The sequence below is a fragment of the Stegodyphus dumicola genome, chromosome 11, assembly GCF_044657685.1.
Source record: "Stegodyphus dumicola isolate Sdum_Otavi_A_Nest chromosome 11, ASM4465768v1".
Taxonomy (NCBI): domain Eukaryota; kingdom Metazoa; phylum Arthropoda; class Arachnida; order Araneae; family Eresidae; genus Stegodyphus; species Stegodyphus dumicola.
In genome coordinates this window covers 72,196,948-72,224,047 of record NC_140778.1, presented here as the reverse complement: position 1 = coordinate 72,224,047, position 27,100 = coordinate 72,196,948, and the positions used below count along the sequence as shown (strand labels likewise).

Below are 27,100 nucleotides of genomic sequence, written 5' to 3'. Positions count from 1 at the left end.
GCGGAACATTGCTCCAATAAATTCATGTGTATTTATATGTGTACAGTACAATGAGAAAACAATACAGAATATTCGATTTCATGGACACAATGCATGCCAATGCATACGTTCTGGAATTCTGCAAACCGCATGGTTTGGTATAATGTCGACTCTTGATGGCGGAACATTGCTCCAATAAATTCATGTGTATTTATATGTGTACAGTACAATGAGAAAACAATACAGAATATTCGATTTCATGGACACAATGCATGCCAATGCATACGTTCTGGAATTCTGCAAACCGCATGGTTTGGTATAATGTCGACTCTTGATGGCGGAACATTGCTCCAATAAATTCATGTGTATTTATATGTGTACAGTACAATGAGAAAACATTACAGAATATTCGATTTCATGGACACAATGCATGCCAACGCAGACGTTCTAGAATTCTGCAAACCGCATGGTTTGGTATAATGTCGACTCTTGATCGCGGAACATTCGCTCCAATAAGTTCATGTGTATTCATACGTGTACAGTAGTAGGAGAAAAATATATGATTATGAAAAATGTGGGATTTTGTGGAAAAGGACATTGCACTTAAAATGAATTTAATAAAGTAGTAATTTTGTTGCAACATCCAACTTGTAATGATCTCAAAAATGAAGAAGAAATTTCAATAAAAATAGTTGTTTCTTTCTCAAGAAACTGTTTAAACATTTGTAAGTTTCCAGTACCTTATTTTTAGCTAACTGAATGAACAGGAAAAATTTGCAACTAATGTATAGAAAACTTAAGTCTTTTATTATCAATCCTAGAAAAACGCTTTTATTTTTTCAGTAACATATTTTATTATGTGTTTTTTTTCATTACTGTCATAATTTTTGGATGAACCGGGGAATGTATGATAGTTTTCCTCTAAGTAATAAATCATAATTCTTTTTAGGCTATTTTTTCCTTAGTTTTATTTTCGATGTCTTTTCTACCGGCTTATATTTTTTTGCTCACTAGTTTCTTCCTTATTATGTCCACAATCTTCTACTATTCATTTAAAGTTTATCATTTCTATATTCAATGACAAAAATGTGTAATGTGTTTAGAAGACGGGAAAATACAGATACGTGTCTCTTGTTCAGAGAAAACATTTTAGTATCTCAAAAGAAGCTATCTAAGACTTGCGTTTGAATAATATATGTTGAAGTGCTCTACACAAACCAATTAGCGTTTAAGGCTTTTAGAGAATGTGAGAGAGAAGAGATAATAGGAAAATGTGGGATTATGTTTCAAGGTTTTAAATGCCATTGAATTAATATAATCTAGTTAAAATTCATAAAAGTTTTAAAAAGTTTAGTAAATGTTGAAACAGCGGTTTCGGGAAGAAGATTAGCTGGTAATCAACTACGATATTCATTCTAAGCTAATATTCCAATTCTAATCAATATTCATTCTAAGTCAGGGACTCTGATAAAATGAGGTCTACCAGTAAACATTTAACATGACATAGCAGATGAAAACAAGGACGAAAAATAAGAAAAGTTAGTCTTCTCAAGTATCCTGTTGCATTATTATAGTAACTAGTTTTAAATTAAGAAAGCCCATTCATTAAAACAGCAAATAAAAATTTTCAAAGGAATCTAAGGATGAGGAATAAGAAAAGGTTAGTCTTCCCAAGAATCTTATTGTATTATTGTCAATACCTATTTTTAAATTAAAAAAACCTATTCGTTAAATTGCTAAGAAAACAGCAAATAAATGTTTTTTAAGGTATCTAGCTAATCATCAAGATAAAAACCAATTCAAGAATGACTAGCTAATCATCAAGATAAAAACCAATTTAAGAATGACTATTCTGGGCTGCATTTTCAAATACCATTGTAAATCGGAAAAAATATCTTTTGGCGTTTCGGTTGAAATTGCTATGTTTTTCATGAAAGATGTATACTAGTGGTCCGTAATCTGATATATGAATTCTGGGCTTTTTTCTAGTGCTTTTAAATACTTACCAAATGCATCTTACAAAGTGAGTAAAAGAAAAAAAAACTATTTCAATTTAAAAATAGCAAATACGTTATGAAGTTATAATGAAGTTTACTATGTAACTACGAATAAACAACAGATAAAAAATTATTAATATATATTTACTCATAAAAAAAGGGGAAACGAAAGTGATTTCGATGATTTAAAACACTGAATTTTACTACTATTACTATGTTACTACTACTATTACTGAATTACTATGTGGTAAATAAAGACAGGCTGTCACTTAAGGATTAAAAATACGCCAAACATTTTTAAATGAAAAAATCATCAAAAATGCTTTAGGAAAACTAAAGAAAATTCACTTCTAGGAGTAAGAAATCAATTTAAATTTTTCTATTTACTTATTTCCATATTTTAAGTTGTTAAATGCTGACTATGAAAAAAAAAATGTTGTACTCATTATTCATATTTTTTACTCCTTTACGTAAAATATTACATCATTTGTTTTACAATAAGGCGCCCATTTTACTTCCTTGTACGAAGTAAAAAGGAAGTATTGTATTCGCGAAAATTTTCAGGCAGTATATTTCAACGAAAATATCCATTTTGACCGCTATCGAATATAATTTAACGATGTTTTTGCGTGACATCTGTACGTAAGGACAGAATAAAAGACTCTTTTAAGACAGAATAAAAGACTATTTTTTATCCAAAAAATTATAAAACTGCTTTAAAATGAATTCTGAAGAGAAATTTTCGTGACGTCTGTACGTACGTGCGTATCTCGCATAACTCAAAAACGAATAGCCTCAGAACGTTGAAATTTTGTATATAGGACTGCTATAACATATAGATGTGCACCTCGTATTTTGGTTGCAATCGGCCGCACAAAATGTATATAATATATGTATATATATATATATATATATATATGTCTGTTACCCGGCTCAGTGATTTCAGTTTCTTTACTCTTATATGTTTGTAAATTGTGCATTTTTTGCTTTAAAAATGATTGAGTTATGTTTTTCTTATCTTACGGTTAAGCTTTCTATGTCTTTAATAAATCTGCATGCAATATTTTTAGAGTTATCAACAATTTAAAAGTTGTTATGTGCGGCTAAGCCTAATTATTTTTGCGATGACGGCCATGTTTATTTACATTTCAAACTTGGCGAAATAGCGGATTTGTTGCCAATCTAGAGAAACTAAGCTTCGCAACAACAAAGATAACGCCGCCTTTTATTATTGCGAATTAAATCATGCTTAATCCTTTCTGGAACGTTTTCGAGGAAATAACTGTTTAAGATTAACTTCGTAGTTTTTAATGTAGATATTTTGAGTTTTTATGTATTTTTGCCTTGTCGCGAAGTGAGAACTCAATTAATTGAATGAGAAATACTGAATCGTCTGTGAAAAACTGTTTCTTTTTTGTTTTGTTTGCTTAATTTCTTTTATACGTCGTTTTAGATATATTATAGTATTTGAATAGAACATGTGGCAACGATTCGATAATTCTTCAAATGATATAAATTTTGTGCATTCTGAGTTATAATATGAACGAAATGTAACGCTGTTAAGTGAATCTAGCGCCATATATCTATGGTAAACAAATATAGTGAATTTTAAATAGTGCATTTATTCTATTGTGGTTTAGGCGCTATCGACGATGTAGATTAATTCAGTCCAATAAGTTTAAAGGAAATGCAAGAAAAAATGCATATAATTTAATATTCCGTACAAGGAAGTCATGTGGAGTATACATCAGATTTTATATATTCAAGGGGAAACTTATTTTGGAGTAATCCCGTGATCTTTCTTGATATTCATCTCCTAAATGAGACCAATTCCCCTTAGAACGTTCTCCAAAATTCACGCTGTCTCAAGCCTTATGTTACGCTTTTATAAAATAAACAGGCTATTAATTTATTTATTTATCATCTCTAAGCCCCCATGTAATATCATCTGATATTTTTTCACTTGACTTTGTTTTCTGTGTTGTTGGACAACGGAGTTCCGTTGCTCAATATGCTAATTTTACTACTACTCGTTCACTTCTTTTGTACGCAACTGGAATAAGTCCCTTTCTGCTCCGGCACCAAACTGTAATAATGCTATACCACAAAATATCATTTATTTAGAGCAGTCATGACATTTATTTGAAACAGTCATCCTGTTCAAAATACGTAAGAAAAATGAAGATTCCAATCCGACTAGATATAACTTTATCATGGTTTTTAAAAAGTTCCAAATTTCAAAAAGTTCGAAAGCCTCTCAGATGGTATAGTGGTTATGGAAGGCTGACTGCGATATCGAACGGCCCAGGCTAGAAGGCATGGATTAAAAATCATCTGTACCTTCATAGGAGGTAGCTGTGGCCGCCTGTTAGGTGCTTCCACAATAAAATGACCACCGCTTCTGGCCTTAGTAGTGGCCGGTGCCGTTATAGGCAAAGTGCCCGCCATTGGCGAAAAAGTTTCAAAAGCAAACTTGCAGTGTTGTGTAACACATGACCTGTTTTTTAAAAGCAGTCGTTTCTTAGCCAGTATTTGTAAGTTTCATATGTTAAGCCAACCAGTCACTGTGATTTTGATCTTTACTTTAACTTCTTCTTTCAATATTCTTCACCAGAATACAAATAAGTGTTTAGTGCATTTAAGCTGAGGGCGTTGGGATCTTAATCATGGTTTTTGAGTTTCCGCACAGAATGAATGCTAAGTTTTATGATAAAGCTACGCAGAACACGTCCGCCGGCTTTGCAGATATTTTCGCTTACGAAATACTTGAAGAAGACAGGAATAATAGGCCATTTGTAGCTTTTTTCTTAGATAGCGCAAACACGCAGAAACAAGATCAACTTGTGTAACCTTCGTATTAATTTTATTGCAATTTTTGGACTTAGAAACGTTCAGTAGCTCAAGAGTCATAAGACTGCCACCACACCCCTGATAGGGCAATGCTTGTCTTCTGTCATCACATCTTCACCCGCCAGTAAGATTTCAGAGACAATGCATCTCATTGTTTTCTTATTTTGACTGTATTTTGACTGTGTATAAAATACACACCTTTAGGGTGGACCAATCTGATAAGCCCTTATGTGTGAGGCCCCTCGTGGGATTCTCTGATAAGCTCTGGTAAGAGCGGGATTAATTCCCGCTGTAAACCAGAGTATGCAACCAAAGCATCAAAGCAACTTAACCAGGGAGGGAGATTCTGGCACTCGTCTAACATTGTTACAACTCTGCCAGCTCTATGTAAACATAATTATCTCGTTTTTGCAATCTCTCGCAACCGATGCTTACTCAACGACAAATTATTTGTGCCAGATTGTAGCTTAATTAATGGCTACGTTGTCGTAGATTACTTTATCAACGTTTCAATTTAAGTGCCTGTTATTTCTTATTTTACATCACCACAGGTAGTTTTTTATCTGTGACACGAGTTCCGCCTGTTTTGTTAAAAGTTCAGCTTTTAATAAAAGTGTTGTTCATAACCTTCGCAACTCTTTATCGTACCATTTCAGATGTAGCGATAACTCTACAACTAGTATAGTTGTAGAATGAAAATTCATGTATCAAACTAAATACAACTGTCTAAGTTCTTGAATTAAATAAACCATGACCTATCATATAGTAGTTAAATCAATAAAATCTCATTAGAAAAATATGACTTCTGGAGCAAACACTGAAAAATTCGAAAAACAACGAAATTCAATACAACAGAATAATATGTTGCATTTAATGCTGTTAACACAAGCCCTTCTCTCATGCCACTAAGACGACACTACTTTTTACAGTCGGATATAATATCATACGCGATCACATACCTTAAATCTTAATAAACATAATAACAGCAACATAACAAATTTATGATTTTCGTTGCAGTAAATGCAAAGAATTTGTGGTTTAAGTAGCAGCAACTATAGATTAGTGCATTAGTTAGGCACAACAAGTCATCTTTATTAGAATAAAATACGAACTTTGCGTAACTCCACCTTCAATGAAAATTAATTATTTGGAGTCTATTACGCCTTTCAAAGCAAGTAACATGAAAACTCACTGATTCCTTCTTCAGGATTAGAACTCCGTACTACCCGATGCTACCCGGATGTGCTTTCTATTACAACACGAATGATCGCGGCAAGGAAGGAGAAAATTTCGTGCAAATATGCATGTACAAAGGTGCAGTTGTAAACATTCGATGCTCCCAACTCTAAATGCACAAACTGTGCTATTAGATGACTTACTATGTTTGGACAGAAAATGTATCTCCTCTTCTTTGCAGGCAAGTTCATTTGTTTATAACAATAACTGATTGTAAATAAAATGCATCGTCTTATGTGACAGTAAAAATACATCAGCTCCTTTAAATATCTCATAAATAACACATTTCACTTATAAGGCATTTCTCCCGCCTTCCTAGCGTGCCTTTGTGGTGTGGTGGCCTGCACGCTGGGCCGGTATTCCAGAGGACCGTGGTTCGATTCCCGGCGAAGGCGTTGCTATTTTATCTCTCCTGCCTGCTTCTAAATGAAGCCTAATGTCTCTAGTGGCGCCCGAACTAAAAAGGGTGTTGGATGATGATTCTCCCCACCCAGGATTTAGCGATTGGGTCCCCTAAAAACACCAGTAGCCCTTTAAAAGCGCGAGTATATAAGGTATTTCTCCCACCTTCTTAGCGTACCTTCATCGTGTAGTGGTTCTGCACGCCGTGCCGGTATTCCAGACCTCCGCGGTTCGATTCCCGGCGAAGGCGTTGCTAGTTTTTCATCTTTCTCCTGCTTCTAAAAATACCTAATGTCTCTACAGTGGCGCACGAACTAAAAGGGTGGTAGATGATGATTTTCCCCACCCAGGATTTGGCGATTGGGTTCCCTAAAAAACTTCCCCAGCTGCACTTTAAAAGGGGGAGTACATAAGGTATTTCTCCCGCCTTTCAAGCGTGCCTTCGTGGTGTGGTGGTCTGCACTGCACACTGCGCCGGTATTCCAGAGGTCCGTGGTTCGATTTCAGGCGAATGTGTTGCTATTTTGTCTCTCTTGCCTGCTTCGAAATACACACTTACTAACAGAATAATCGGAAAAAGAGGTACTGCAGGAAATCGATTGCAATATTTGAAATTTAGATGGATGCGATTTAAAAAGCCCGGTACTATTTGTCATGAATTAACAGAAATTTATAAAGCAAATGGATAATTTCATTAGGCTGACTTCCACGAGTTCACATGAGATAGACGTCTTCGAAGGGTGGTGACCTAAATGTAGTCATGTAAGATGCCTTCGGGAGGAAAAGACATTATAAATGAGGTTAATGAAGAAGAGATTGTGTGATCTTTAAGAAGAAGGGAGGGGTGTGCCTTGTACTCACTCTCAAGAATGTAAAGAAGGGAAGGAATCTTTTGAAAATATTATTTCCTAAATTCCTTTTCTCCATTTGTAATCAGGTAACAAATGAGATAGTATGAATAAAAGGCGGAAACAAAAATTCAAATCCGTGTGTATGCTATTTTTAAAGGTTTGAATCACATTCTTAATAAAATTTAAATAAGTTCATTTGCAGCCCCCCCCCCCCAAAAAAAAAACTGCCTGTTCGTTTGTGTAAAGATTTTAAAATGTACATTTTTTTCAATCATGTATTTTATTAGTTAATCCTTGTTTTTGATATCACTGCCTGCTATTGTATTAAGCGGTTTATTATTAACTTTCTGGAACTCGGACAAAATTCCGAGCTTTTAATTAATATTTAATGAGCAGTTAACATTTACAAAATGTGTGACTACATGCCTCTAAAATGCTTGAAGTGTAGTTTCTTTTCAGGAGGAAAAAAAAAACCTTCTTGTGGTAAAATCTTTTGATTAGGATTAGTAATTAGCAGGATTTTATACAGTAATATATTCTCATATTCTGAAGACTTTGTGAGCCACAAATTAAGTGTAAAATAACGAAAGAGAAACGAATAATTCAAACTGCTCTGTAATTATCATTATTATATGATAAAACGTTTAGCTGTTAATGTTTTTAAATGACTTTGATAAGGAACAATAATTATTTAATATAGTATACCACGCTCTTTGTATCTCAATAATTCGTTTATTTTAACATGCTGCTCAAAATGTAAAAAATGCAAATGCTTAGTCAGATATGATTTGATGTGTGATAAAAGCAAATAACATTAGAACTAACTGCCTATTAATAAATTAACAACTGGTTTTTAACTTCTGGAAAGCAGTCGAGAACTATGGAGAAATGCATTCTTGGAGAAAGTGTAGTGTCTGTTACACACTGAAAAAATCTTAAAAACCGTATTGAGTCATCTCTTTTTCTCGGCATAATACTGTATAAGCTGTTGTAGGGGCAAATGACGAAATACCAGCACACCATGGCATCATCCATTGAACCAATTAATAGCCCAGTTATCCTGTGACTTGACCTTTAAAATGCATGTTATTAAAGCAGATGGACTTCTTTTTTCCACCAGTTTATTCATTTCCAACTGCAGAGTAGTTTACTCAAAATTAATTTTAGCCATCTCAGCCTTTAAAAATCCATCCCCAAGATTATATTAGCCCGCAGATTTTTAGTAAAAGAAAACCTCCCTCTGATGTTTATTTTTACCTGCACATTTAAGGTTACTTTCCTTAAGCATTCCCAATTGGGCAGCAATCATTCTTTTTCCGTGATAAGCTGTAAATTATGAGTTTAAAAATTTCAGTGTGCTATTAGCACCTGTTTTCAGACATAAAACAGTTTTGAGTGGAATCTTAATTCTAGCCAGAGTGTATCGGAGCATCAAATAAAGCATAGTCCATTGTACAATTAAATTACAATATTAACGGAAACCTTAATGCTCCATTTAATTTAGCCGTTACTAAAACGGAATTAGGTATCCGGTACAGAATAAACCACAATGCGTGGGGAAACTTCAGCACCTGGAGGAAGAAAATCTTCCTTGTCAAAAAATGCAAATCCATCAAAAAACGGAATTTTTATTGGTCATATTCATTTCGTCAAATTATCTTTAAATGAATTAGAAGATAAAATAAAAATGCACTTGTATCTCAGTGCGAAGAATACTAATAAAACATTTGCTTTTATTTCATCGTCCCCTTGGACTGTATAGCGGTTAGCGGAAGGATTGAACCTCTTGATTATTTAAGAGTTTTTCTGCCTTCTCGTAGGCGAAATATCAAATCACCCTAGTGATATATCCTGCTCAGCATTCTGGGTGATAAGCCGATAGTCTAGATTCAATAGCTAGACTGATAGATTCGACTATTTCCAACAAAGACATGAAAAGTAAGTGTCAGGCCATTTAAAAAAATAAAATAAAATAAAGAAGAGGAAGAGAAAGAAAATTTACATTTTCATCCCGTGTATCCTGTCTTGTTATTATAAAATTATTATCTTTGACTTATTTAATTATTTCACTTTGCGACATATTTAAATTTATTAATAATTTATTCATTTTCATTTAATTTTTATATTTTAATTCTTTATCAATTTCTATATTTTGAAAACTTAATTAATAAATAATTTAATTAATATTGTACCAGTAAGAAAAGCAGTAAAAATCAATATAAACCAATACAAAACAGTGACACTGATATTGGTTGCATGCGTGTCAATTGATAACAGTAAGAGAAACCCACAGAGATCAATAGAAACCAGTAAAAATTAATAAAGACCAACAAAAATTCTACTGGTACTAGTAGAAAGTTTTACTGGTTTCTATGGGGCATTTTGAAACCAGTAAGAAAAAACCCACAGAGACAAATAGAAACCAAAAGGCAATAGAAACACATAAAATGTTTCGGGTACCCATAAAAAGTGTTACTGGTTTCTATGAGGCATTTTAGCAGGGTTTACAATTTATTTAATTATTAGTTATTTATGTCTTTATTTGTTATTTTATATTTATTATTAACTATATTTATTTTTAATCCCATTCCTCATCACATTTTATGCAGTTCCAGCAGTTTTGATTTAAAACAATTAAGCTCCGGTTGTACACTGGAGTATTAAAAATATAAAATGATGGTCGGCCACGTATTTGAAATTCAGTGATTTTTACTGATGTAAAGTTGGAAGCCTTAACAATAAAGCGAAGTTTCTTATACTTGGTGTTCGTATAGTAAAATGTTTGAAGTATACAGTAGCATCACTTTATATTTCGAATATTAATTGTGGTGATAACTAACTATAGGGACTACATTAATAAACAATATGATAATGGTATCAAAATGATCAAACTTAGAAAAAATGGAACGTACGTCATACCACAAAGATTGCAAGGAAAACTAATTACAATTCTTGATAACCTGAAAAATGCAAATCTACATAATACGGAAATTACAGATAAAGTGGATAAATCTGAACAAGCCGAAGTTTCAACTATCAATTCCTATACACAAGCTTTGTACTATAAAAAAACAATGAGACCATGTTTGTTTGTTCTTTAGCTTGATTTACTATTGTACTGTATTTGTATTGTATTGTTTTTTTTTTTTTTTTGTATTGTGTTTTTTGTTCATACTTTTGTGTGTGTTATGTAATATGAGCGCAGCTCCTTCGGGTCGTAAGCAGAGCTTCGCTCGTCAGACGGGCCAGACTGCATCCTAAATAAATAAATAAATATTAATTGTTAAATGTAAATTTGCCTTCTGTGTTCATAGTGAAATTAAATACCGAAAAAAAGAGATATTTAGTCGGCTTCTGAAAGGAGTTTAGTTCGATCGTAGATGGAAAGTTTCGGAAAACAACTACCTGAACAACATTTCAGTTACACACAAAAAGGATTACTTTAAATGGGCGGTATTTATTTAAAATCTAACAATGTATAAACAAGAAACACTCTAAAAGACCAGATGTAATGTGACACTTGTCAAGGAAACGGATGTGTTTAATGTTTTAAATATTTTCCTTTGTTGATATTTGAAAAGTTTCCTAACTTATTCTGCTCGTCTCTCATGAGATTCACAACTTCAAGTGCGTGATGAGGAAAATTATTAATATGTTTCTTCCTAACTTATCTCAAGGTAAATGCCTTACTAGTAAAATATTTTGCAACTTTCATTAATACGTTCAATACATGAATTAAGAAACAATATGGTTTTTACTGATATTACTATTGTTTGTTCTTTAAATATTGTGGATAGCATACCTTTATGGTAATGATAAAGGAAGGTAATATTTTGCCTTTAGGGTATAAGAGATCTGAGTTGCTATCATCATACATAAAGTCAATAAAAATTTTGCTGTTCTCATTATTTTTTGACATCGGTTTAATGAATGCGCCTTTACCTCAAAACTGTCCAGGATGAAGTTACGTCATATGCACTCTAAGAAATCTCTTATTCTTTTATCTCTGGGCAAGGAATTTCGCTGATGTGACGTAGAGAACGGAAGCTAACGGTTGAGTGTTGTATCATCCTGTCCCGATGCATCCTCAACTCAAAAGAGTTTCGATTCACCGCTACCTTATTCCACATATTCCCGCTTTCCGGATACGTCTGCTTCTTCTTGTTTTGTAACTAATTTCGCTTCTCTGATATCAGAGCAAGCCCAAGAAATTTGCCATAGCAAGGACGCAAGATTTTGCCTGTCGTTGGCAATAGCCTTGGGCACCATATAGGTACGACTGGGTACGACTAGTCGTACGACTGAGGCTTAACTCTGACTCCAGTTTTGAAGATGAGCACCCCGAAGGGCAGGACCTATGATCTTATACCCCTTTTCCCTACCACCTACCTCTCGAGAGGATCTTCGGCTCGCTACATATTTAGAGTGCCCCCATGCCGCACAGACACTATACAAACATCCATGCCTTCTCCGGGATGCGAACTCGGGTACAAGCAGATAATATGTGCTGAAAACTTCCTTATTTTTCGTTCAGAATTTTCAAATATTAAGCAAATGCAAATAGTCAACTGCTATTAAAAAAAAAAAAAAAAAAAAAAGATACATTTAAAGAGAGACTAATGAGTGCGCAAAATAAATTGTTAAGAGACTGGCAAGTAAATTCCTTTATTAAGTCGAAAGCAGGACAGCAAAAATTGGGTCATAGCTTGGTTTAAGAGCTGAACCTTTACAAAAAGCTTCATCGTCACTGTGATATTTATTCAGAAGATTTTAGTTGATAGGATTGACTTTTGCTGTTTTGAAATTTAAAATGTAAAATGAGTTTCACCAAAATTTATGCATATTATCCAGTAAAACTTCGGAAAGAAGTAAATGGAATTAATGAACGAATAAGGAAATAACGAGAGAGAGAAATCGATGTGAACAATAAATACGCATTATCTGGGATTTCAAAAACGGATAATCATCATCTACGAAAAACAACTTAAGAAGTTTAAGAATAAAGGAACTCGTAGACATACTCGCAGACATATATATATATATATATATATAATTAACATTCTCGATTCGTAAAAAGCAAATTTAAAGTTAATTAAAATTTTAATTTTAAATTATGAACTTTTAATTGCAAACAACTAAATGATTAATTATTGCTGCGATTAATTATTGCTACATTATCATTTAAACTCTCTGAGAACATATATAAATTAAGTACAAGTATCAAAATCTATGAATAAATATATAATATTCCAAAAAATATTTTAATCCTAAAAATTTTTTGAAAGATTTCTAGGACTAAATTAATTTCCATAGTGAATAATTGTTGAGCAGGCAGGAGACAGATCTTATCAAAGGAAAGTTGCCTCCAAACCTAACTCTTCAATCACTCAATTCGTGTTTTGTCATCCATATAGGCTTAGGTATAGTTTTAAAACCAATAGTAAATCAAAAATAGTGAATTTCTAAAAAAATTTAAGAAAGGAATTTTGAAAATTTAGAAAACAAATTGACAAAGAATCAAAATTATTAAAATAAAATTTCCAATGTAAAAAGTGTAGAAATTCAAAGCTTTCTAGAAAACCAAAGTAATTTAGAAACCTTTAACTATCTAGAAACTTCCCCGACACGAATTATGCATTAAAATCAAAAATAAACTACATACAATCTATAAAAATACATAAATAATACTAAAATAATATATATATATAGTAAAGTTAAATTAATTTTAAGTTATTCTCTTGCGCCATTGCTGCAAGGAATGAAATAAAATTTCATTTAAAATTTGCTTTTTACGAATAGAGAATGTTTGTTAAATTCATATATATATATATATATATATATATATATATATATTCAAAATAAAGTAATTAAAAGTAAATTAAAAAGTATATGGAAAGTTTTCTTATTATAAATTATTATGATTTATCGGTATATATATTCATACATATTATACAGGTATGGAGAAAATATATGTATACTTCATAAATACTATATATACACATGCATATTTCATACATATATATGTTTGAAGTGTATATATATATATATGTTTGAAATATATATATAAATTTTGTAATAATAAATTTTTCCATAGTCAAGAATACACTTAAAATTCTAACTGTATGTTCTTTTCATTTTTTAATGGCGACGTTTTCTTATTTGAAAGTACGTGGAATTAAATCCACAGCCTCGTAGTCAAGTTGTTTTTCCCGCCTTTTCTACACGTACACTTATAGAATATTCTGGAAATATTTAAAGCGAACTGGATTGGCTGACGAGGTTGACGTCATTTCTTGGAAGCTCCGCCTTTCCAGACTATAATAAAAAGACTCGCAAAAGAATATCGGGGCTTTTTCTTAAATGTCACGATGCAGTAAACTTCATACAAAAAGTTATTAGTAATTCTTTTTATTTACTCAGGATATCTGATTTTTGTAACTGCTATTTTCTACTGAATAATAATAAATGGATCCTGTTTTGTTTTTTTTTAAACTTATCATCTGATGATTTAAGCTACGACTAAAGCTGGTACATCATATATATATATATGTTTGAAATATGTAATATGTTTATATATAATATATATGAAAGAATAGTCACACACATTCATTCCTTACAAAATTACTCTTAATGTAGTTTTATAATACACAGCGGAAGAAACATTTATAATTAGCCTTAGGTGTAAAAAATGCACATACTAGATTTTAACCGTGCAATAGAGCACTTAAAAATATATAGTGTGGCGAAATTGGCAATGATGCCAAATGTTACTGAATTTTTCCAAAAATTATTGAATACGCTTTTTTTATTGTAAAGTTGATCCCAATGTCTATGCGTTTCTAATTTTTTTGTAATTAAATATTTTAAAATAGAAGACAAAAAAAAAAAAAAAAAAAAAGTATCGTCGCCTGTTTAGCTGAAGCAAATAGGAGAATTGTACCCCCTCCCGCCATCCTTAACGGCGGTTAAACGACTAGCTCTTCAATTGATATTCTAGCAGAGCTCGTTCCTTCCTGTCAAACGCCATTACTTAAAGCAGCAATTCGGAAAGCTGTAATTGCCATGCTCGTTGAAATCCTAACACGTGATTCCAAGGTTAGATTTCTATTGATGTAGGTCGCAGCAAGAAAAAAACGAAAGTACCTTCACAAAGACCGCTTGCATTAATTATGACTATTACCTCGATATGTCATTGTCCTTCTAATTAGCGATAAAATGTCGAAGTGATAGCACCTTGCTACACAGTAAATTTGCACTTTGTAACATTTCTAGACCTTGCCAAAAGTTCAACGATCCGGTATTGCAAATTCCGTTTTGTTTACTTAAATCTGTATAAATTATGCCAAGGAACCAACCTGCTGCTATCACTTAGGCTTTTGCACGAAAACAAAACTTATAAAAAATCAAAATTCAGCAAAAATGTATGTTTTGTTGAAGAAGAATATAGAACGAGGTTGACAGCATTAATTAATGTATAAAACTACAAAAACGTAGGTAATCAATGCAGGAAACAGAAACGAATAACCCCAAATGAACTTTCATGATAGATTTTGTAAAAAGTCCTCCAACGTTGAAAATAATAATGAAAAAAAAAGTAAAATTCTCAAGAAAGAAATTAAGAACAATAATTTTAAAAAAAGAAAAACTGAAATGTTTCAGATTTTAAGTTACGCCCAAAGGGGAGTTTTTTTTTAACATTTTGTGTGTTACATTTATTTATTAAATATCACGTTCTTCGCACTTAAACCATAATTCAGTTCAACAGCAATATCGCAAAATAGCTCTAAAATGAGCATATCTTTAAAATTTCCGATACAAAGACTCACGCGCTAGAGATTAAAATGTTTTTTCTGTGCAATGTTGCCATTGCTCGCTTTGAAATCCTGGAGTTTGTTAATCAAAAATTTAAAGTTTTACAAAATAGTAAATCGGTAATAAAACAAATTCCAAATTTCAAATTTGGTCTTCCATATGTCCATATTCGTAGGAGGATTACGTCATTCAAAATTCGATGGCTCTGTGTACCGTTGTTTTATCACAATGCGAGAAATAATATATATACATTTATGCAGATTTTTCATTATTTAATTTCTTAAAATATAACTCAGGGCGATAATCATTTGTGGCAACAGTTTCAAAAGTGATTCGCCGTTCGCAGTGAATCGACGCAAAATCGCGAAACGAAAATAATAGTCCTTCAGGGACAAAGCCCCTTTGGACTAAAAATATCGCATTTATAAAAAATAAAAAGTACTCTATTTATATCTGAAAAAATATAGAGTACATGAACATAATAAAAAAAGTAGTCTGCTTATTCATTTTATGAAGATTTAACATAACTAGTCAAATATTCTTTTAATAGAATATTTAAAATATTAAAATGTGATATAAAAATTATAAGTAAAATATATTTTGTACTTTGCTGAACAACTCGTTGATGAGAACAAGAAGACTATGAAATATTGCTTTCATACAAATTTAAAATTTAATTTCTGCGAGACAAGGCATTTGCTAAAGTAATCTGCCAGGCTAAAATATTAATAGTAAAAATTAAATTTAAAATTAGTAGAATTAAGTAAAAATTAGTAGAATTTTGTGCTCTATTCAAGAAGTTGAATTTTTTCCTTCTTTATTGCTCTTCTTTTTTATGTTAACTTTTAAGCTATAGTTGTTTTATGAGCAACAATCAGGAGTAAGATTAATTAAAACTTCGTTCATACAAACTTAAGAAGATTTTCAAGAATAACGGTAAAGCTTTGATATTTCTAATAATTTTAATATTGTTTAAAATACCTGCTTTATGAATATGTGTTCTAAAGAAGTGCATTTATTTAATCGAAAGCTTTTAGTTTCTCATTATGGTAAATGATAGCTAAGATATTTTGTTAGATAAATCTGCAATACTTAAGAACTTTTAAGTTCTTAAGTTCTTTATACTTAAGTTCCTTTTTCCCGAGAAGTACAGGGTGTTTGTTTTAAACTGACGGTACTCAGAGACTTTTGTAGCTTGAATTATCAGCCGCAAAGCCACGAAATTTTGCACGGCGACTTGACGACGTGGGAAAAAGGAATCCGTGAAAAAAAAACAAAAAGTTGCCAATAGTTCCAAAAGTTGCCGATAGGGAGAATATGGCGTTTTTGATCTAAATTTTAAGTTTAACTGCACTATAAAATTTCTGACTACTTTAAAAGGTTACAGTAAACAAATAAATGAATAACAAAGAATTAATTTTTTCACAAATGTGCTTTATTCTAAAAAATAATTTCTGTAAATGGTAACAAATTATTAAAAAAAAGATAACCTTCTATTCGACTTCCTTTTTATTCTTTGTTCTTTTGTTTTTATTCAGTAGAATCGTTTTACCGAGAAAGACATCGCCCATTTTCAATATGACCTCCATTTTCTTGGACTAAGCATTGCATTCTGTTCACCGTATTGTCTACAGCTGAATGGAATTCAAAATACTGTCGCTGGTGTCGACTACATAATCGAAATTTTTCAATTTTTTCCCGTGTTTTGTGCAAAATTTTAGCTATCTTAAAGTGTAAACCGTCACATTTTCCCTCTCTCGGCAACTTTTGGAACTAATTTTTTTCTGCGGATTCTTTTTTCCCGTGTCGTCAACAGTCCCTGTACAAAATTCCGTGGTTTTGCGGCTTGATACGTAGTTCAGCTACAGAGGTCTGAGTAACGTCAGTTAAAAAAAAGAAAAAAGGCTGTAGTTAAAAATTTCTGATAGATGGGAAGTACGACTTATTATTTGTATTTACGAATCGATTTAAATTTCAAGTTTTACTTTCACGTTATGTTTGCTCTTTATTCCACACAACTGGGTGTAATGGTCTTCTAAGGACTTTAGGTTTTCTTGAAAGCGAGAAACTTGAAAAATGAAATATTATCTTACTGGACTCGAACCGCGAATCCTCCAGTTGTTAGTTAGATGTGTTAGCCACTTACACTGCAACAGCACTAAGGAATATAAAAGTAACACTAAGTATCTCTACGATTTTGTTAAATTTTCATGGAATCTGTTAGTCAGAATTTTTGCATTACTTTTAAAGATAAAAAGAGCAAGCACTCGTTAAATTAAAGTAAGTCGTAATTATAATGCTTTATGTGGTACTTAAATGTCTAATACGATGGAATTAACTAAATTATTTACACTCGTCATTTTAGATTATCCTTTTGCTGGGGCTAGGACGTACATGTACTACGCGTTCCCTGCATTAAATGAGGCTCAAAGAATTTTAGTCTACCATTAAAGATAAAAATATCCTACTTAATGTCGAACACGAAGTGGAAGATCCTAAGGATTTGTTTTCCTGTGCCTTCCTGGCTAATGGCTATCTAAAATGGCCCGATATATATATAAAACATGAACTCTACAGCCCACAGGGAGAAAGATTTTATTTCTAGTTTCGGTCACTCGCAATGTTTTATGATACTTTAGTCATTCTTGCTGATGATTCTTATCGTAGAAAGTGAATCGTGTTCTTATCGTAGAAGCTCTTGAGAATGAACTAAAATATTTCAAGGCCGAGTGCTGACTTTCGATTCTCTAGAATGGGGCAATGAAAGTTCTTTTTTTCTTGATACCAGACGTTTAGTACTTAACTTTTCTTAGGTTTTCGCCACTGACTCGATCTTTAATTTCGTTCAGTTTAATATAGCACATATTTAGTTAACCCGTCTCTTTTTCAAAAGTTTGTAAAGTTGCGCGCTTCCAACCTGCACGCAACGAAGTGGTGACTGCTGAGACCTGGAAATAGACCAAAGTCTTGCGAATGGTTTAAATACCTTTTTATTCAACTTTAGAAATTACAAATGCGTGCTCTTGACGCTCACAAACTACGCCGACGCGGCGGTAAAATAAAAATTAAAAAATAAGAAAAGAATAGTAACAAGTGACTAGCTACGAGGCTCTCTAAACGTAACTAATCTCACCGCGTTCTAAAATACCGCTGATACTTTAGCAAACTTCTGAATATTACTTTGAAAGATTAACAAACTGCCGAGGCAAGCACACAGGCCGAAACGCGTGGTTCTTCAATTTCTAACTAGTCACCTCCACGCTCGTGAAGCAAGAAAGCACCCTTTCGAACTCGTTTCCTTTCTATTTAACTCAGAATACTTCCGCTGATAATTTGAATCCTTGCGCGTTCTACTAAAATTTACATACTCTGGCATTGGCAATTCCAGGGGAAAGTAAGGCTTGACAGGAAAGATAGTTTAAACTTAAAATAAATGTTAGTTAAAATAAATATAAACCCTACAAGTTTTAACAATATGCGGAGTTAATTCTTTACTTAAATTACTAATCTGTATTTTTTCTTTCCTTCAGATTATAAAGAATGAAGATATATGCTTTGATAGCAATCCTAATTCTGATGGACTTGTTTTACAGCCAACCGCTGGAAGCATTCATAGCTGCCAAGCTTCTTCATGAAAAAGCTCGTATCAAAATAAAGGCTAAAGACAAGAAATTTTCACTTTACGGTGCTGGTGCTGTAGTAAAGAGTACGAAGGGAACTGCGTAGAAAGTTATCGGTAAACCTCTGAAAGTAATTGGGGGCCATTTTGGCCCCACTGGGTGTTCCCTTGTAGATTGCTGGCAAAATCCTTGAGGGACAAGCTGTAGCAAACAAAGTGAAATCTGGTGTGTTAACTGTGAAAACGTTAGCTAAATATTTCACTCGTTATGGTTGAATATTTCAGGTATGTATCTTTAACAGGAAATATTCTTAAATATGGTCTTTTTTTTGATGTACTTCAAAGCATGTAAATGCTGTTGTGAAATTTTAAATGCATCCTGAATTACTGCACTTGAAAAATACTTAATACTATGTTTTAAAACCATCCTGTAAATTGTACTTCCACTCGCATAATTAGTCCAAAAGCACTTACCACTACTTTATATATGGGATCTTTATTTCATAATTCTTTTACAAAACTAAATAGTGAAGATCAGCGCTATTTGCTTTAAAATACAAGGTGTTAAAAATTTGGGCTCTACTCTTATATGCGCCCTAAGCTCACCAAATGTGGCGATATGTGTTCTGCGCTGGTTTTTGGCACGATTCCGTGCTGTGGGATGGTTTGGTGGACGATGCTGTTTGTATGGCAACCCTTTTGACGTTGAAACTTAGACACGTGGTGGCAGGATTTTAGTCGCGTATTTTAGATTGTGTGGGAAGTAAATTTAGTATTAAAAGGTATGATGTTGGAGTTGTTAACGAGTCTTTTGTTCATGGATGTGTTTATGCGGATAGAAGTGCATTCTTTGAATTGTGTGGGAGTCAGGACTTTTAAAACAGAGTCTGGTGTGTCCGAAATGCGGAGCTGCTATGAGAACTCGGACAAAGAAGGGAGTTTCTGATAGTTCTTGTGTGGATCTGCAGTGAAATGGTTGCTGGCAAAGTATGTGACTGTCAGCGGAGTTTAAGATTTGGATCGTGGTTTTCGTGTAGTGAGTTAACTTTGGAGGAAGTTTTTATCGTTACTTTCGAAATTTTGAATCGCAGAAAGACATGTGATATAGTAAATCCTGTCACTTTTGTTCACAGACGTTATGTGACTGGCGAAGTTTTATTCACGTATGAGGGCATTTTATTTTATTGTTTTTATTATGTAGAATGTTATGTTCATTGTTTTTTATTATGAATTTCTGTTGTTATTTGAATTGTTTGTAATTTATTTTAGGTATTTTAGTTTATTTTGTTGATTTGTGCGCAATGCCTAGATTGTGCAATTCGTAGATTTTTTTTTAAGTTTAAACATAATGCTGTGTACCATGTTATTCTTTGAAATTTATTGTTGTCATGTTAATTTATTAAAGCAAGGTGTTCGTACATTCTTTCTCTGCCTAGATTGTGCAATTCGTAGATATTTTTTAAGTTAAAACATATCGTTGTGTACATGGATTCTTGTCAAATATTTTTGGTTAGAAACTTTACGATCTAAATTTTTTGTTTTTGTTTCGGATTTTTAGCTTAAATTGTGTGTTCAAAACGGGGTTTTTGCATGTGCGAAAACCGCGTTTTTGGAGACATTTTAGGCTTAAAGTTCGAAATGCAGACAAAAAATTTAGATAGTAATATGGCACTGTTTGGCGCCTTGAGGGCGCATATAAGAGTAGTTCCAAATTTGTTATGCATACATATGTAACTCGTAGATCAATTTTTCAAGAGAGTTATTAAAAGCGATTGTTAAAAAATAAAATTAAAACGCTTCTAAGCTTTAATCAAACTTTATTACATGTAGCAGTGAAATAACTGGTTATCTGCCTTACTTCTATAACTAAAGACTTAAAAATTCAGAGGCTTAATCGCATATACGAAGTGCAGTTTTATAAAAAATTAATTGCCTCCTTTTTTTTTTTAAATTGAAATAAGTCGTTCACGACAGTTTTATAAACTGAATTTTTAAGAACATTGCTCTAAAATGTACTTAAAGTTCAAAAATAGCAAGTTGTCTTAAGTTGCTTAAATCTAAAACTTATAATTTATTTATAGGTTCTTTCCTGAGAATTCCTGTGGATCTTCATCTCCAACATTTAGTTACTAACAAGCTCCATGTTTTTAGCGTACGAGCAAATTTTAACATGCGATAATTTTAACAGATTATATATTTTTCCTTTTTGCTTTATTGTTGACTTCATAAATGTATTTCTTAATAAAGTTGTGTGAAACATTAAATTTGAAAGAGTTTTCCTTTTATTGCGACAATGAAATCTTCAGTTTGAATTCTAATTTATTTTCAGAAGATGTAATGTTTCAAATAAACAGAACACACAAAAAAATGCAATGTGAAATTATATTGACCTCGAAAAGTAGAATCGAAGAGATTTCGTTTTGTTTCAGTTAAGAAATGTTGAAGGTTCTTTTGATTTCGCTTGCAGTTTCAAAATGTGCACCTGAACTGTTGATTCCAGAAATTTAAAATAACTAAATATGCTGCAATCGTATGTAATTTTGCAGCGATGTAGTTTATTAGTGTGTTGATGATATTTCTACGCTACTTTCCATTCAGTTCATTTCAGCAGAGGCTGAGCGGTAAAATTCGCAGAAAGGTGGCAGTTTGATCAGAATGAACGGTACGGCAGCATGGGAGTTCTTACGGTTTTCTCCATGTGTAACGAGGGTACGTGCCAGTTTTCCTTAAAGTTCTCCTCAAAGTATTGATTATAAAGGAAACCGCGAAATTTAAACGTGAAATCCCCATGAATACATTTCTTGGATCATTCTGTTACAGGACAAGATGCGCCAAACAGTTTTCTCTAGAAAGTTGTGTGTCATTTCGATACTTCTAGAAAAAGAACAAAATTTCATAATCTCATTTCGGTTGAGAAAATTTTTCTGAACGCAAAAATTAGTTCTTATGTATCTATTTCAATAATTAAAAGCTATTTGAAGTCTCACTTCAAACACTTTAAATTGATGATATTACCTAACTGAAAACAAGAACACTGTTACAAGAGAACAGAAAAACGCATTTCATTTAACGGTGGTCAACATGCAGAGCCGTGCCTACATATTTTTTCACCTGAGGCAAGCGATAAATGTGCGCCGCTGTAAACAATGCAAGATTACTTATTTACCTGTTTGTGGGGGGGCGTTAAGAATAAACAAAAAATACTAAATGATGTTTAAAAACATAACACTGTACATACACGCGCAATATATATATGTGTGATGTACCAGCTTTTGTCCGGAATAAATAAAATGCTGAAGAATCATAAATGTAGTCGTAGCTTAAATAATCAGACAATAAGTTTAAAAAACAGGATCCATTATTTATTATTCAGGAGAAATAGCAGTTACAAAATTCCTATCTCCGGAGTAAATAAAATAAAAAAGAATTACTAATAACTTTTTGTATGAAGTTTACTGCATCGTTGCATTAAAGAAAAAGCCCCGATATTCCTTTTGCGAGTCATTTTATAGCCTCTGGAAAGGCGGAGCTTCCAAGAAATGACGTCAGCCAATCCAGTTCGCTTGAAATATTTCCAGAACATTCTAAAACTGTACGTGTAGAAAAGGCGGGGAAAACAACTTGACTACGGGGCTGTGAATTTAATTCCACGTACTTTCAAATAAGAGAACGTCGCCATCAAAAATGAAAAGAACATACAGTTAGAATTTTAAGTGTATTCTTGACTATGGAATTTTATTATTACATATATATATATATATATGTGTGTGTGTGTGTGTGTGTGTGTGTGCATTATTGCATATATAAGGTGTTCGGGATAAATTTGACAGTTTCGTAAGGAAAAGGAAAATCCGCTTTTTATCTATTAAATTTAATGAATTGACAAAAAAAAAAAAAAAAAATTAGAGGCAGAGTAAATTACAATACTATCAACAAGATTCACTCAAAATAAGCACCATTAGTATCGATCACAGCTTCAAAACCTCGAACAAGCTGATGCTACAGTCTCCCTGGTAAGGACCTCAAAATTGTTTTAATTTTGTCCATTAACTGGGCTTTTGTATTACTGGAAGTGCGATTAGTGTCTTTTTCAACTGCGCACCATACAGAATAATCCATGGGGTTAAGGTCTGGGGAGTTTGGAGGCCAAACATTTGGACTGGTGAAGTCATAGAAATTTTCAGACAACCATTTTTGACTTTTGGTGGTGGTTACATTCTCGTAGTCACCATTGCAAGTCTCTAGTTCCTGCCTGATTGTTTTTACTGTGTTCAGGGAGCATTGGGCAGCAGTCATAATATCCTTATTTTGATGGCCGGCACGAATCATCATGATGCAAGTTATTCTCTTCCATGATTCAGGTGGGTTCCAGTCATCCATTCTTTCTGACATCTTGTATATGAATGTAGAAGGGTCCAAACTTTTAAATGACGAGTAATGTGTGTCAATACCTCCAACCTACGGAAAAATGTAATCAATTATAAATATGTCAGATTTATCCCGAACACCCTGTATATATATATATACATACATATAGTCATCCATATAGAAAATTAAAAGTAACTAATTAAAAGTAACTATTTCAAGTGAAAATACAATAACTCTCACAGTAATATACAGTATAATCGCTGTCTATGTTCAGTTAGTGGACTTTGGCAAGTTTGTTATGACTAAGTAAACAGCTTAAGTCAAATTAATGAGAGACAGCAAAGAAAAACTTATGTCGGCAGCATAATATTTTCTATGAAAATTTATTCTATACAATTCGTTACACAAAGTGAAATTAGTTCCTTAAAGCTACTTTTAATGACAAATTTTAATGTTAGAATATTATATACACTACTGTGAAAGCTCGTGTCTTTTGAGAATAAATTAATGCTGTTAGTTTTCACTTTTTCTATTTTAGCTTGATTGTTTTGGAGACATTCGAAGTGAGGTTACCCAGAATACGGCGAAGCACACGACGGCTGTCTGCCCCAGGGAAGGATGCTTTTCGTAGAGGACTTCCTAAGGGAAACTTGCTCATATTCACGTTGCGCATGGTGGGGAGGATCCAATTACGGAACTAGCCGTTTGTCTAGGTTTGAATTAGCAGTTTTCAGCGGTCTTAGCCACTCGGCCACTGGTGGGGATCTTCATATTTCGACTATCTGTTAGCTATCTAACCGAAAGATCAGTCAGCCTGAATACAAATTCAGCGATTATGAAACCGGTACACGCTACACAAGAACGTTATTACGTTAGAAGAAATTTAGGTACACTTTTCCGTTTCGCCGGCGCAAATCTCGTCAAGCAGACTTTATTGGCAACCACATACAGTTTACACATAGAAAATGTTAACAAATGTTAGTTCTAAGAAATTTTTATTTGATTTTATTTGAATTTATTTTTATTTTTATTCTAAGAAATTTTTATTTTATTTTTATTACGAAATTTTAAATGGCATAAACATTTTAATGCCATTTAAAATTTCGTAAGAAGCTAATAAACAAAGACAATAAATTCGTAAAAGGATATTAATTTAAGAACTTACTACGCTGTCATGGTTCAACATCTTGATTCGCCGGTTCATATCACGAGACCCTAAGTGATCTCATCTCACGCAAACTGCGCTATAAAAATCTAATTCTCTCAAATTATTTACATTAATTACAAGTTAAATCTTAATTTGGAATACAAGTTTAAATGCAAGAATTATTTCAGTTCGTACGAATAGCTTACTCAGAAATTATGTAAAACCGCAGTCCTTTACTTCCCTAGTGCATTCTCATTAGAATTGATGAATTTAACCCTTAACTTTGCCTTTTCTATATTTTCGCCTTCGAGTGAGCGGTATGATTGCATCCTAATTGACTTATTTACCGCGAATTGCCTTACGGGCATAAAATTGAACTATCTGGTAAAAATTCTAGGAAACGGTATGCCAGTATTGAAAGAAACAATCAATCTGATAAGAAACGCTGCTACTTGTTTTGAAAATGAGGCGTAAAAGGTTACCAGCGAGGATATTCCGTTTGGCACCAGTTGTACCATTATTGGTGACTTTAATCGCCTGCGCCGGCAAAACGGAAAAGTACCGAAATTTATAATATTAAAAGTTTAGTACTGTATTAAATTTCCTTAACATTTATTCACACAGTTTTAAATGAACTCTGCAATGTTTTAAAAAATAGAAAATGCACATTAAGCGATGTTTAAATAAACTCATTTAATCAACATTAAAGTTCCAATTCCGCAATCAAGTAGTCCATTCTCTTAGAAAGTTCCTCAGAAGGCATTCCCTACTTAAGCAGATAATTTTGCCGTAAAACCTAGCGTTTTGTGAGAATAGACACATTTGGAAAGTAAACAGCCGTTTCAATCTTTAAAGAGAATTAAGATTGTTGGTACAAATTTCGCATTCGACAATTTAAATGTTCAGCATTAAACTATATTATGTTCTCTTAAATTCATAAGAAACGGCTTAGCCCCACGAAACTGTAGAAAGCCTAACTGTAGGTCCTTTCCCGAAAGTGCTTTTATCTGTTCAAAAATTAATAAACTTAAATTGACTAGCTCGTACAAAACAGGTATTTGTAAATAATTTTAAGTTTAATACCAAATGAGAGTGATTAAAAGGGGCAAAACTTTCTGCAGCCAATCGGGAAACTAATTAAGGAACAGGCAAAAATGTAATGAAGATTTTCTTATAAATCAATATCCGCGATAAATCGGGATTTAGGAACAGAAATAGATTTTGCAATAGGATGAAACGCAACTTCATTTTAAAATGTCTAGCTCTCAATTTCTGTCTGTCTCTCAAATTTGCTGGTGTTTGAAATTCTGAAGCCCTGGCGTGGTTTGGCTGAGCTTAACGTTTCCAAGAAATGCATATTCATCTTAAACTTAAGCTCTGTGAACGTGAATACGAACTGTTAAATAAAATGCATTTAGCGAACTGGAGCTACTCTCATATCCGCCCTCAGTTGGCGACAAATTTCTCGCCAAGCATCTCCACGCCGCCATATTACTACCTAAATGTTTTGTCTACATTTCGAATTTCAAGCCTAAAATGTCTGCAAAAACGCGATTTTCTTTCGTGCAAAAACCACGTTTAGAGCGTTTAGAATTTAAGCTAAAAATCCGAAACAAAAAACAAAACGTTTCTAACCAAAAATATTTCAGAAGAATCCTTGTACACAGCGATATGTTTTAATTTTTAAAAAAATCACAGAATTGCATAATCTATGCAGCGAAGAAAACTACGAACTACGTGCACCTAGCTTAAATAAAGTAACATAACAACAATAAATTTCAGAGAATATCATGTACACAGCGTTGTGTTTTAAACTTTAAAAAAAAATCTCCGAATTGCACAATCTAGGCAGCGAAGGAATCTACGAACTACGCATACCTCGCTTTAATAAATTAACATAACAACAATAAATTTTAAGAATACCGTGTACACAGCATTCTGTTTCAACTTTAAAAAACATCTACGAATTGCACAATCTAGGCATTGCGCACTAATCAACTAAATAAACTAAAATAAATTTCAAACAACAATAAAAAAATAACGATAGAAATTCATACTAAAAAAAAACAATGAACATAATATTCTACAAAATAAAAACAAGAATAAAATAAAATGCACTTACCATGAACGAATGCTTCTTCGAACAGCAGAAATACCAATTTCATGCCGCTTTTAACATGCGGCCACGTAATCACTATCGTATTGATATTACAGCCAGACTCACTATCCACAAAATTGATACTATCTTTCACAAGTAAATGTTGAAAACCTTCTTTTCCTAAATCCTTGTAGGATTTCCAGCCATCCGAAAAAATAGTTTTACCAGGCTCAATCCACTCTTTAAGACACTGCATCAGAGTTTCCTTACTTCTATCATGCACAGCCACCATAAAAAATATCCCAGATCCTGTTAAATACCCACTGCCCCTCAACAGGATGGCCACGATGATATTTTCTTTTGCCAAACTTCGACTCATCTACTTCCACCACTTTATCTTTTTCTCCTATCTTTTGAGACACAGAGCATACAAAGTCCATCATACATAAAATACCACACGAACCAACTAGCAACTGAAATCCAAGTTTCCAGGTAAAAAGGGTTGCCATAGAAACCAAATTCGCCCCAAAACCATTGCAGAACACGCAATCACGCCAAAAACTAGCTCATAACACATAACGCCGCATTTGGTGACCTGAGGGCGCATATAAGACTAGTACCAGCGAACTCTATAAATATGCCATTCATTCAGTCGTATAACTGATTAATAATTTTTAAGACGTATACTCATTATTTTCGCTTATAATAATAAAAGTATTATGGTACACATAACATTCTCCA

General features: G+C 32.9%; 1 protein-coding gene and 1 long non-coding RNA gene across 2 annotated transcripts in view; one reads left to right on the top strand and one right to left on the bottom strand.

The window, feature by feature from the left end:
• Positions 1-20,954, top strand: part of LOC146994098 (uncharacterized) — a 70,900-nt gene extending 49,946 nt beyond the window's left edge. Inside the window, exons 3-4 of the long non-coding RNA XR_015043839.1 lie at positions 18,658-19,031; positions 20,828-20,954. This is a non-coding gene — a long non-coding RNA (uncharacterized LOC146994098). The remainder of the gene's footprint in view (positions 1-18,657; positions 19,032-20,827) is intronic.
• A 1,171-nt stretch (positions 20,955-22,125) lies between these two features.
• LOC118194117 (uncharacterized) lies at positions 22,126-26,787 on the bottom strand. Its single transcript, XM_035365304.2, has 2 exons — positions 26,384-26,787; positions 22,126-23,204 (listed from the first exon to the last, which is right to left on the bottom strand). The coding sequence occupies exons 1-2, from the start codon at positions 26,736-26,738 to the stop codon at positions 23,191-23,193; spliced, it is 369 nt and encodes a 122-aa protein (XP_035221195.1). The 5' UTR covers positions 26,739-26,787; the 3' UTR covers positions 22,126-23,190.
• Between the last annotated feature and the right edge of the window lie 313 nt (positions 26,788-27,100).

What these genes read in the sequence shown, in the direction of transcription:
- LOC118194117 (XM_035365304.2), bottom strand. Translation starts at nt 26,738, where the DNA reads ATGAGTCGAAGTTTGGCAAAAGAAAATATCATCGTGGCCATCCTGTTG.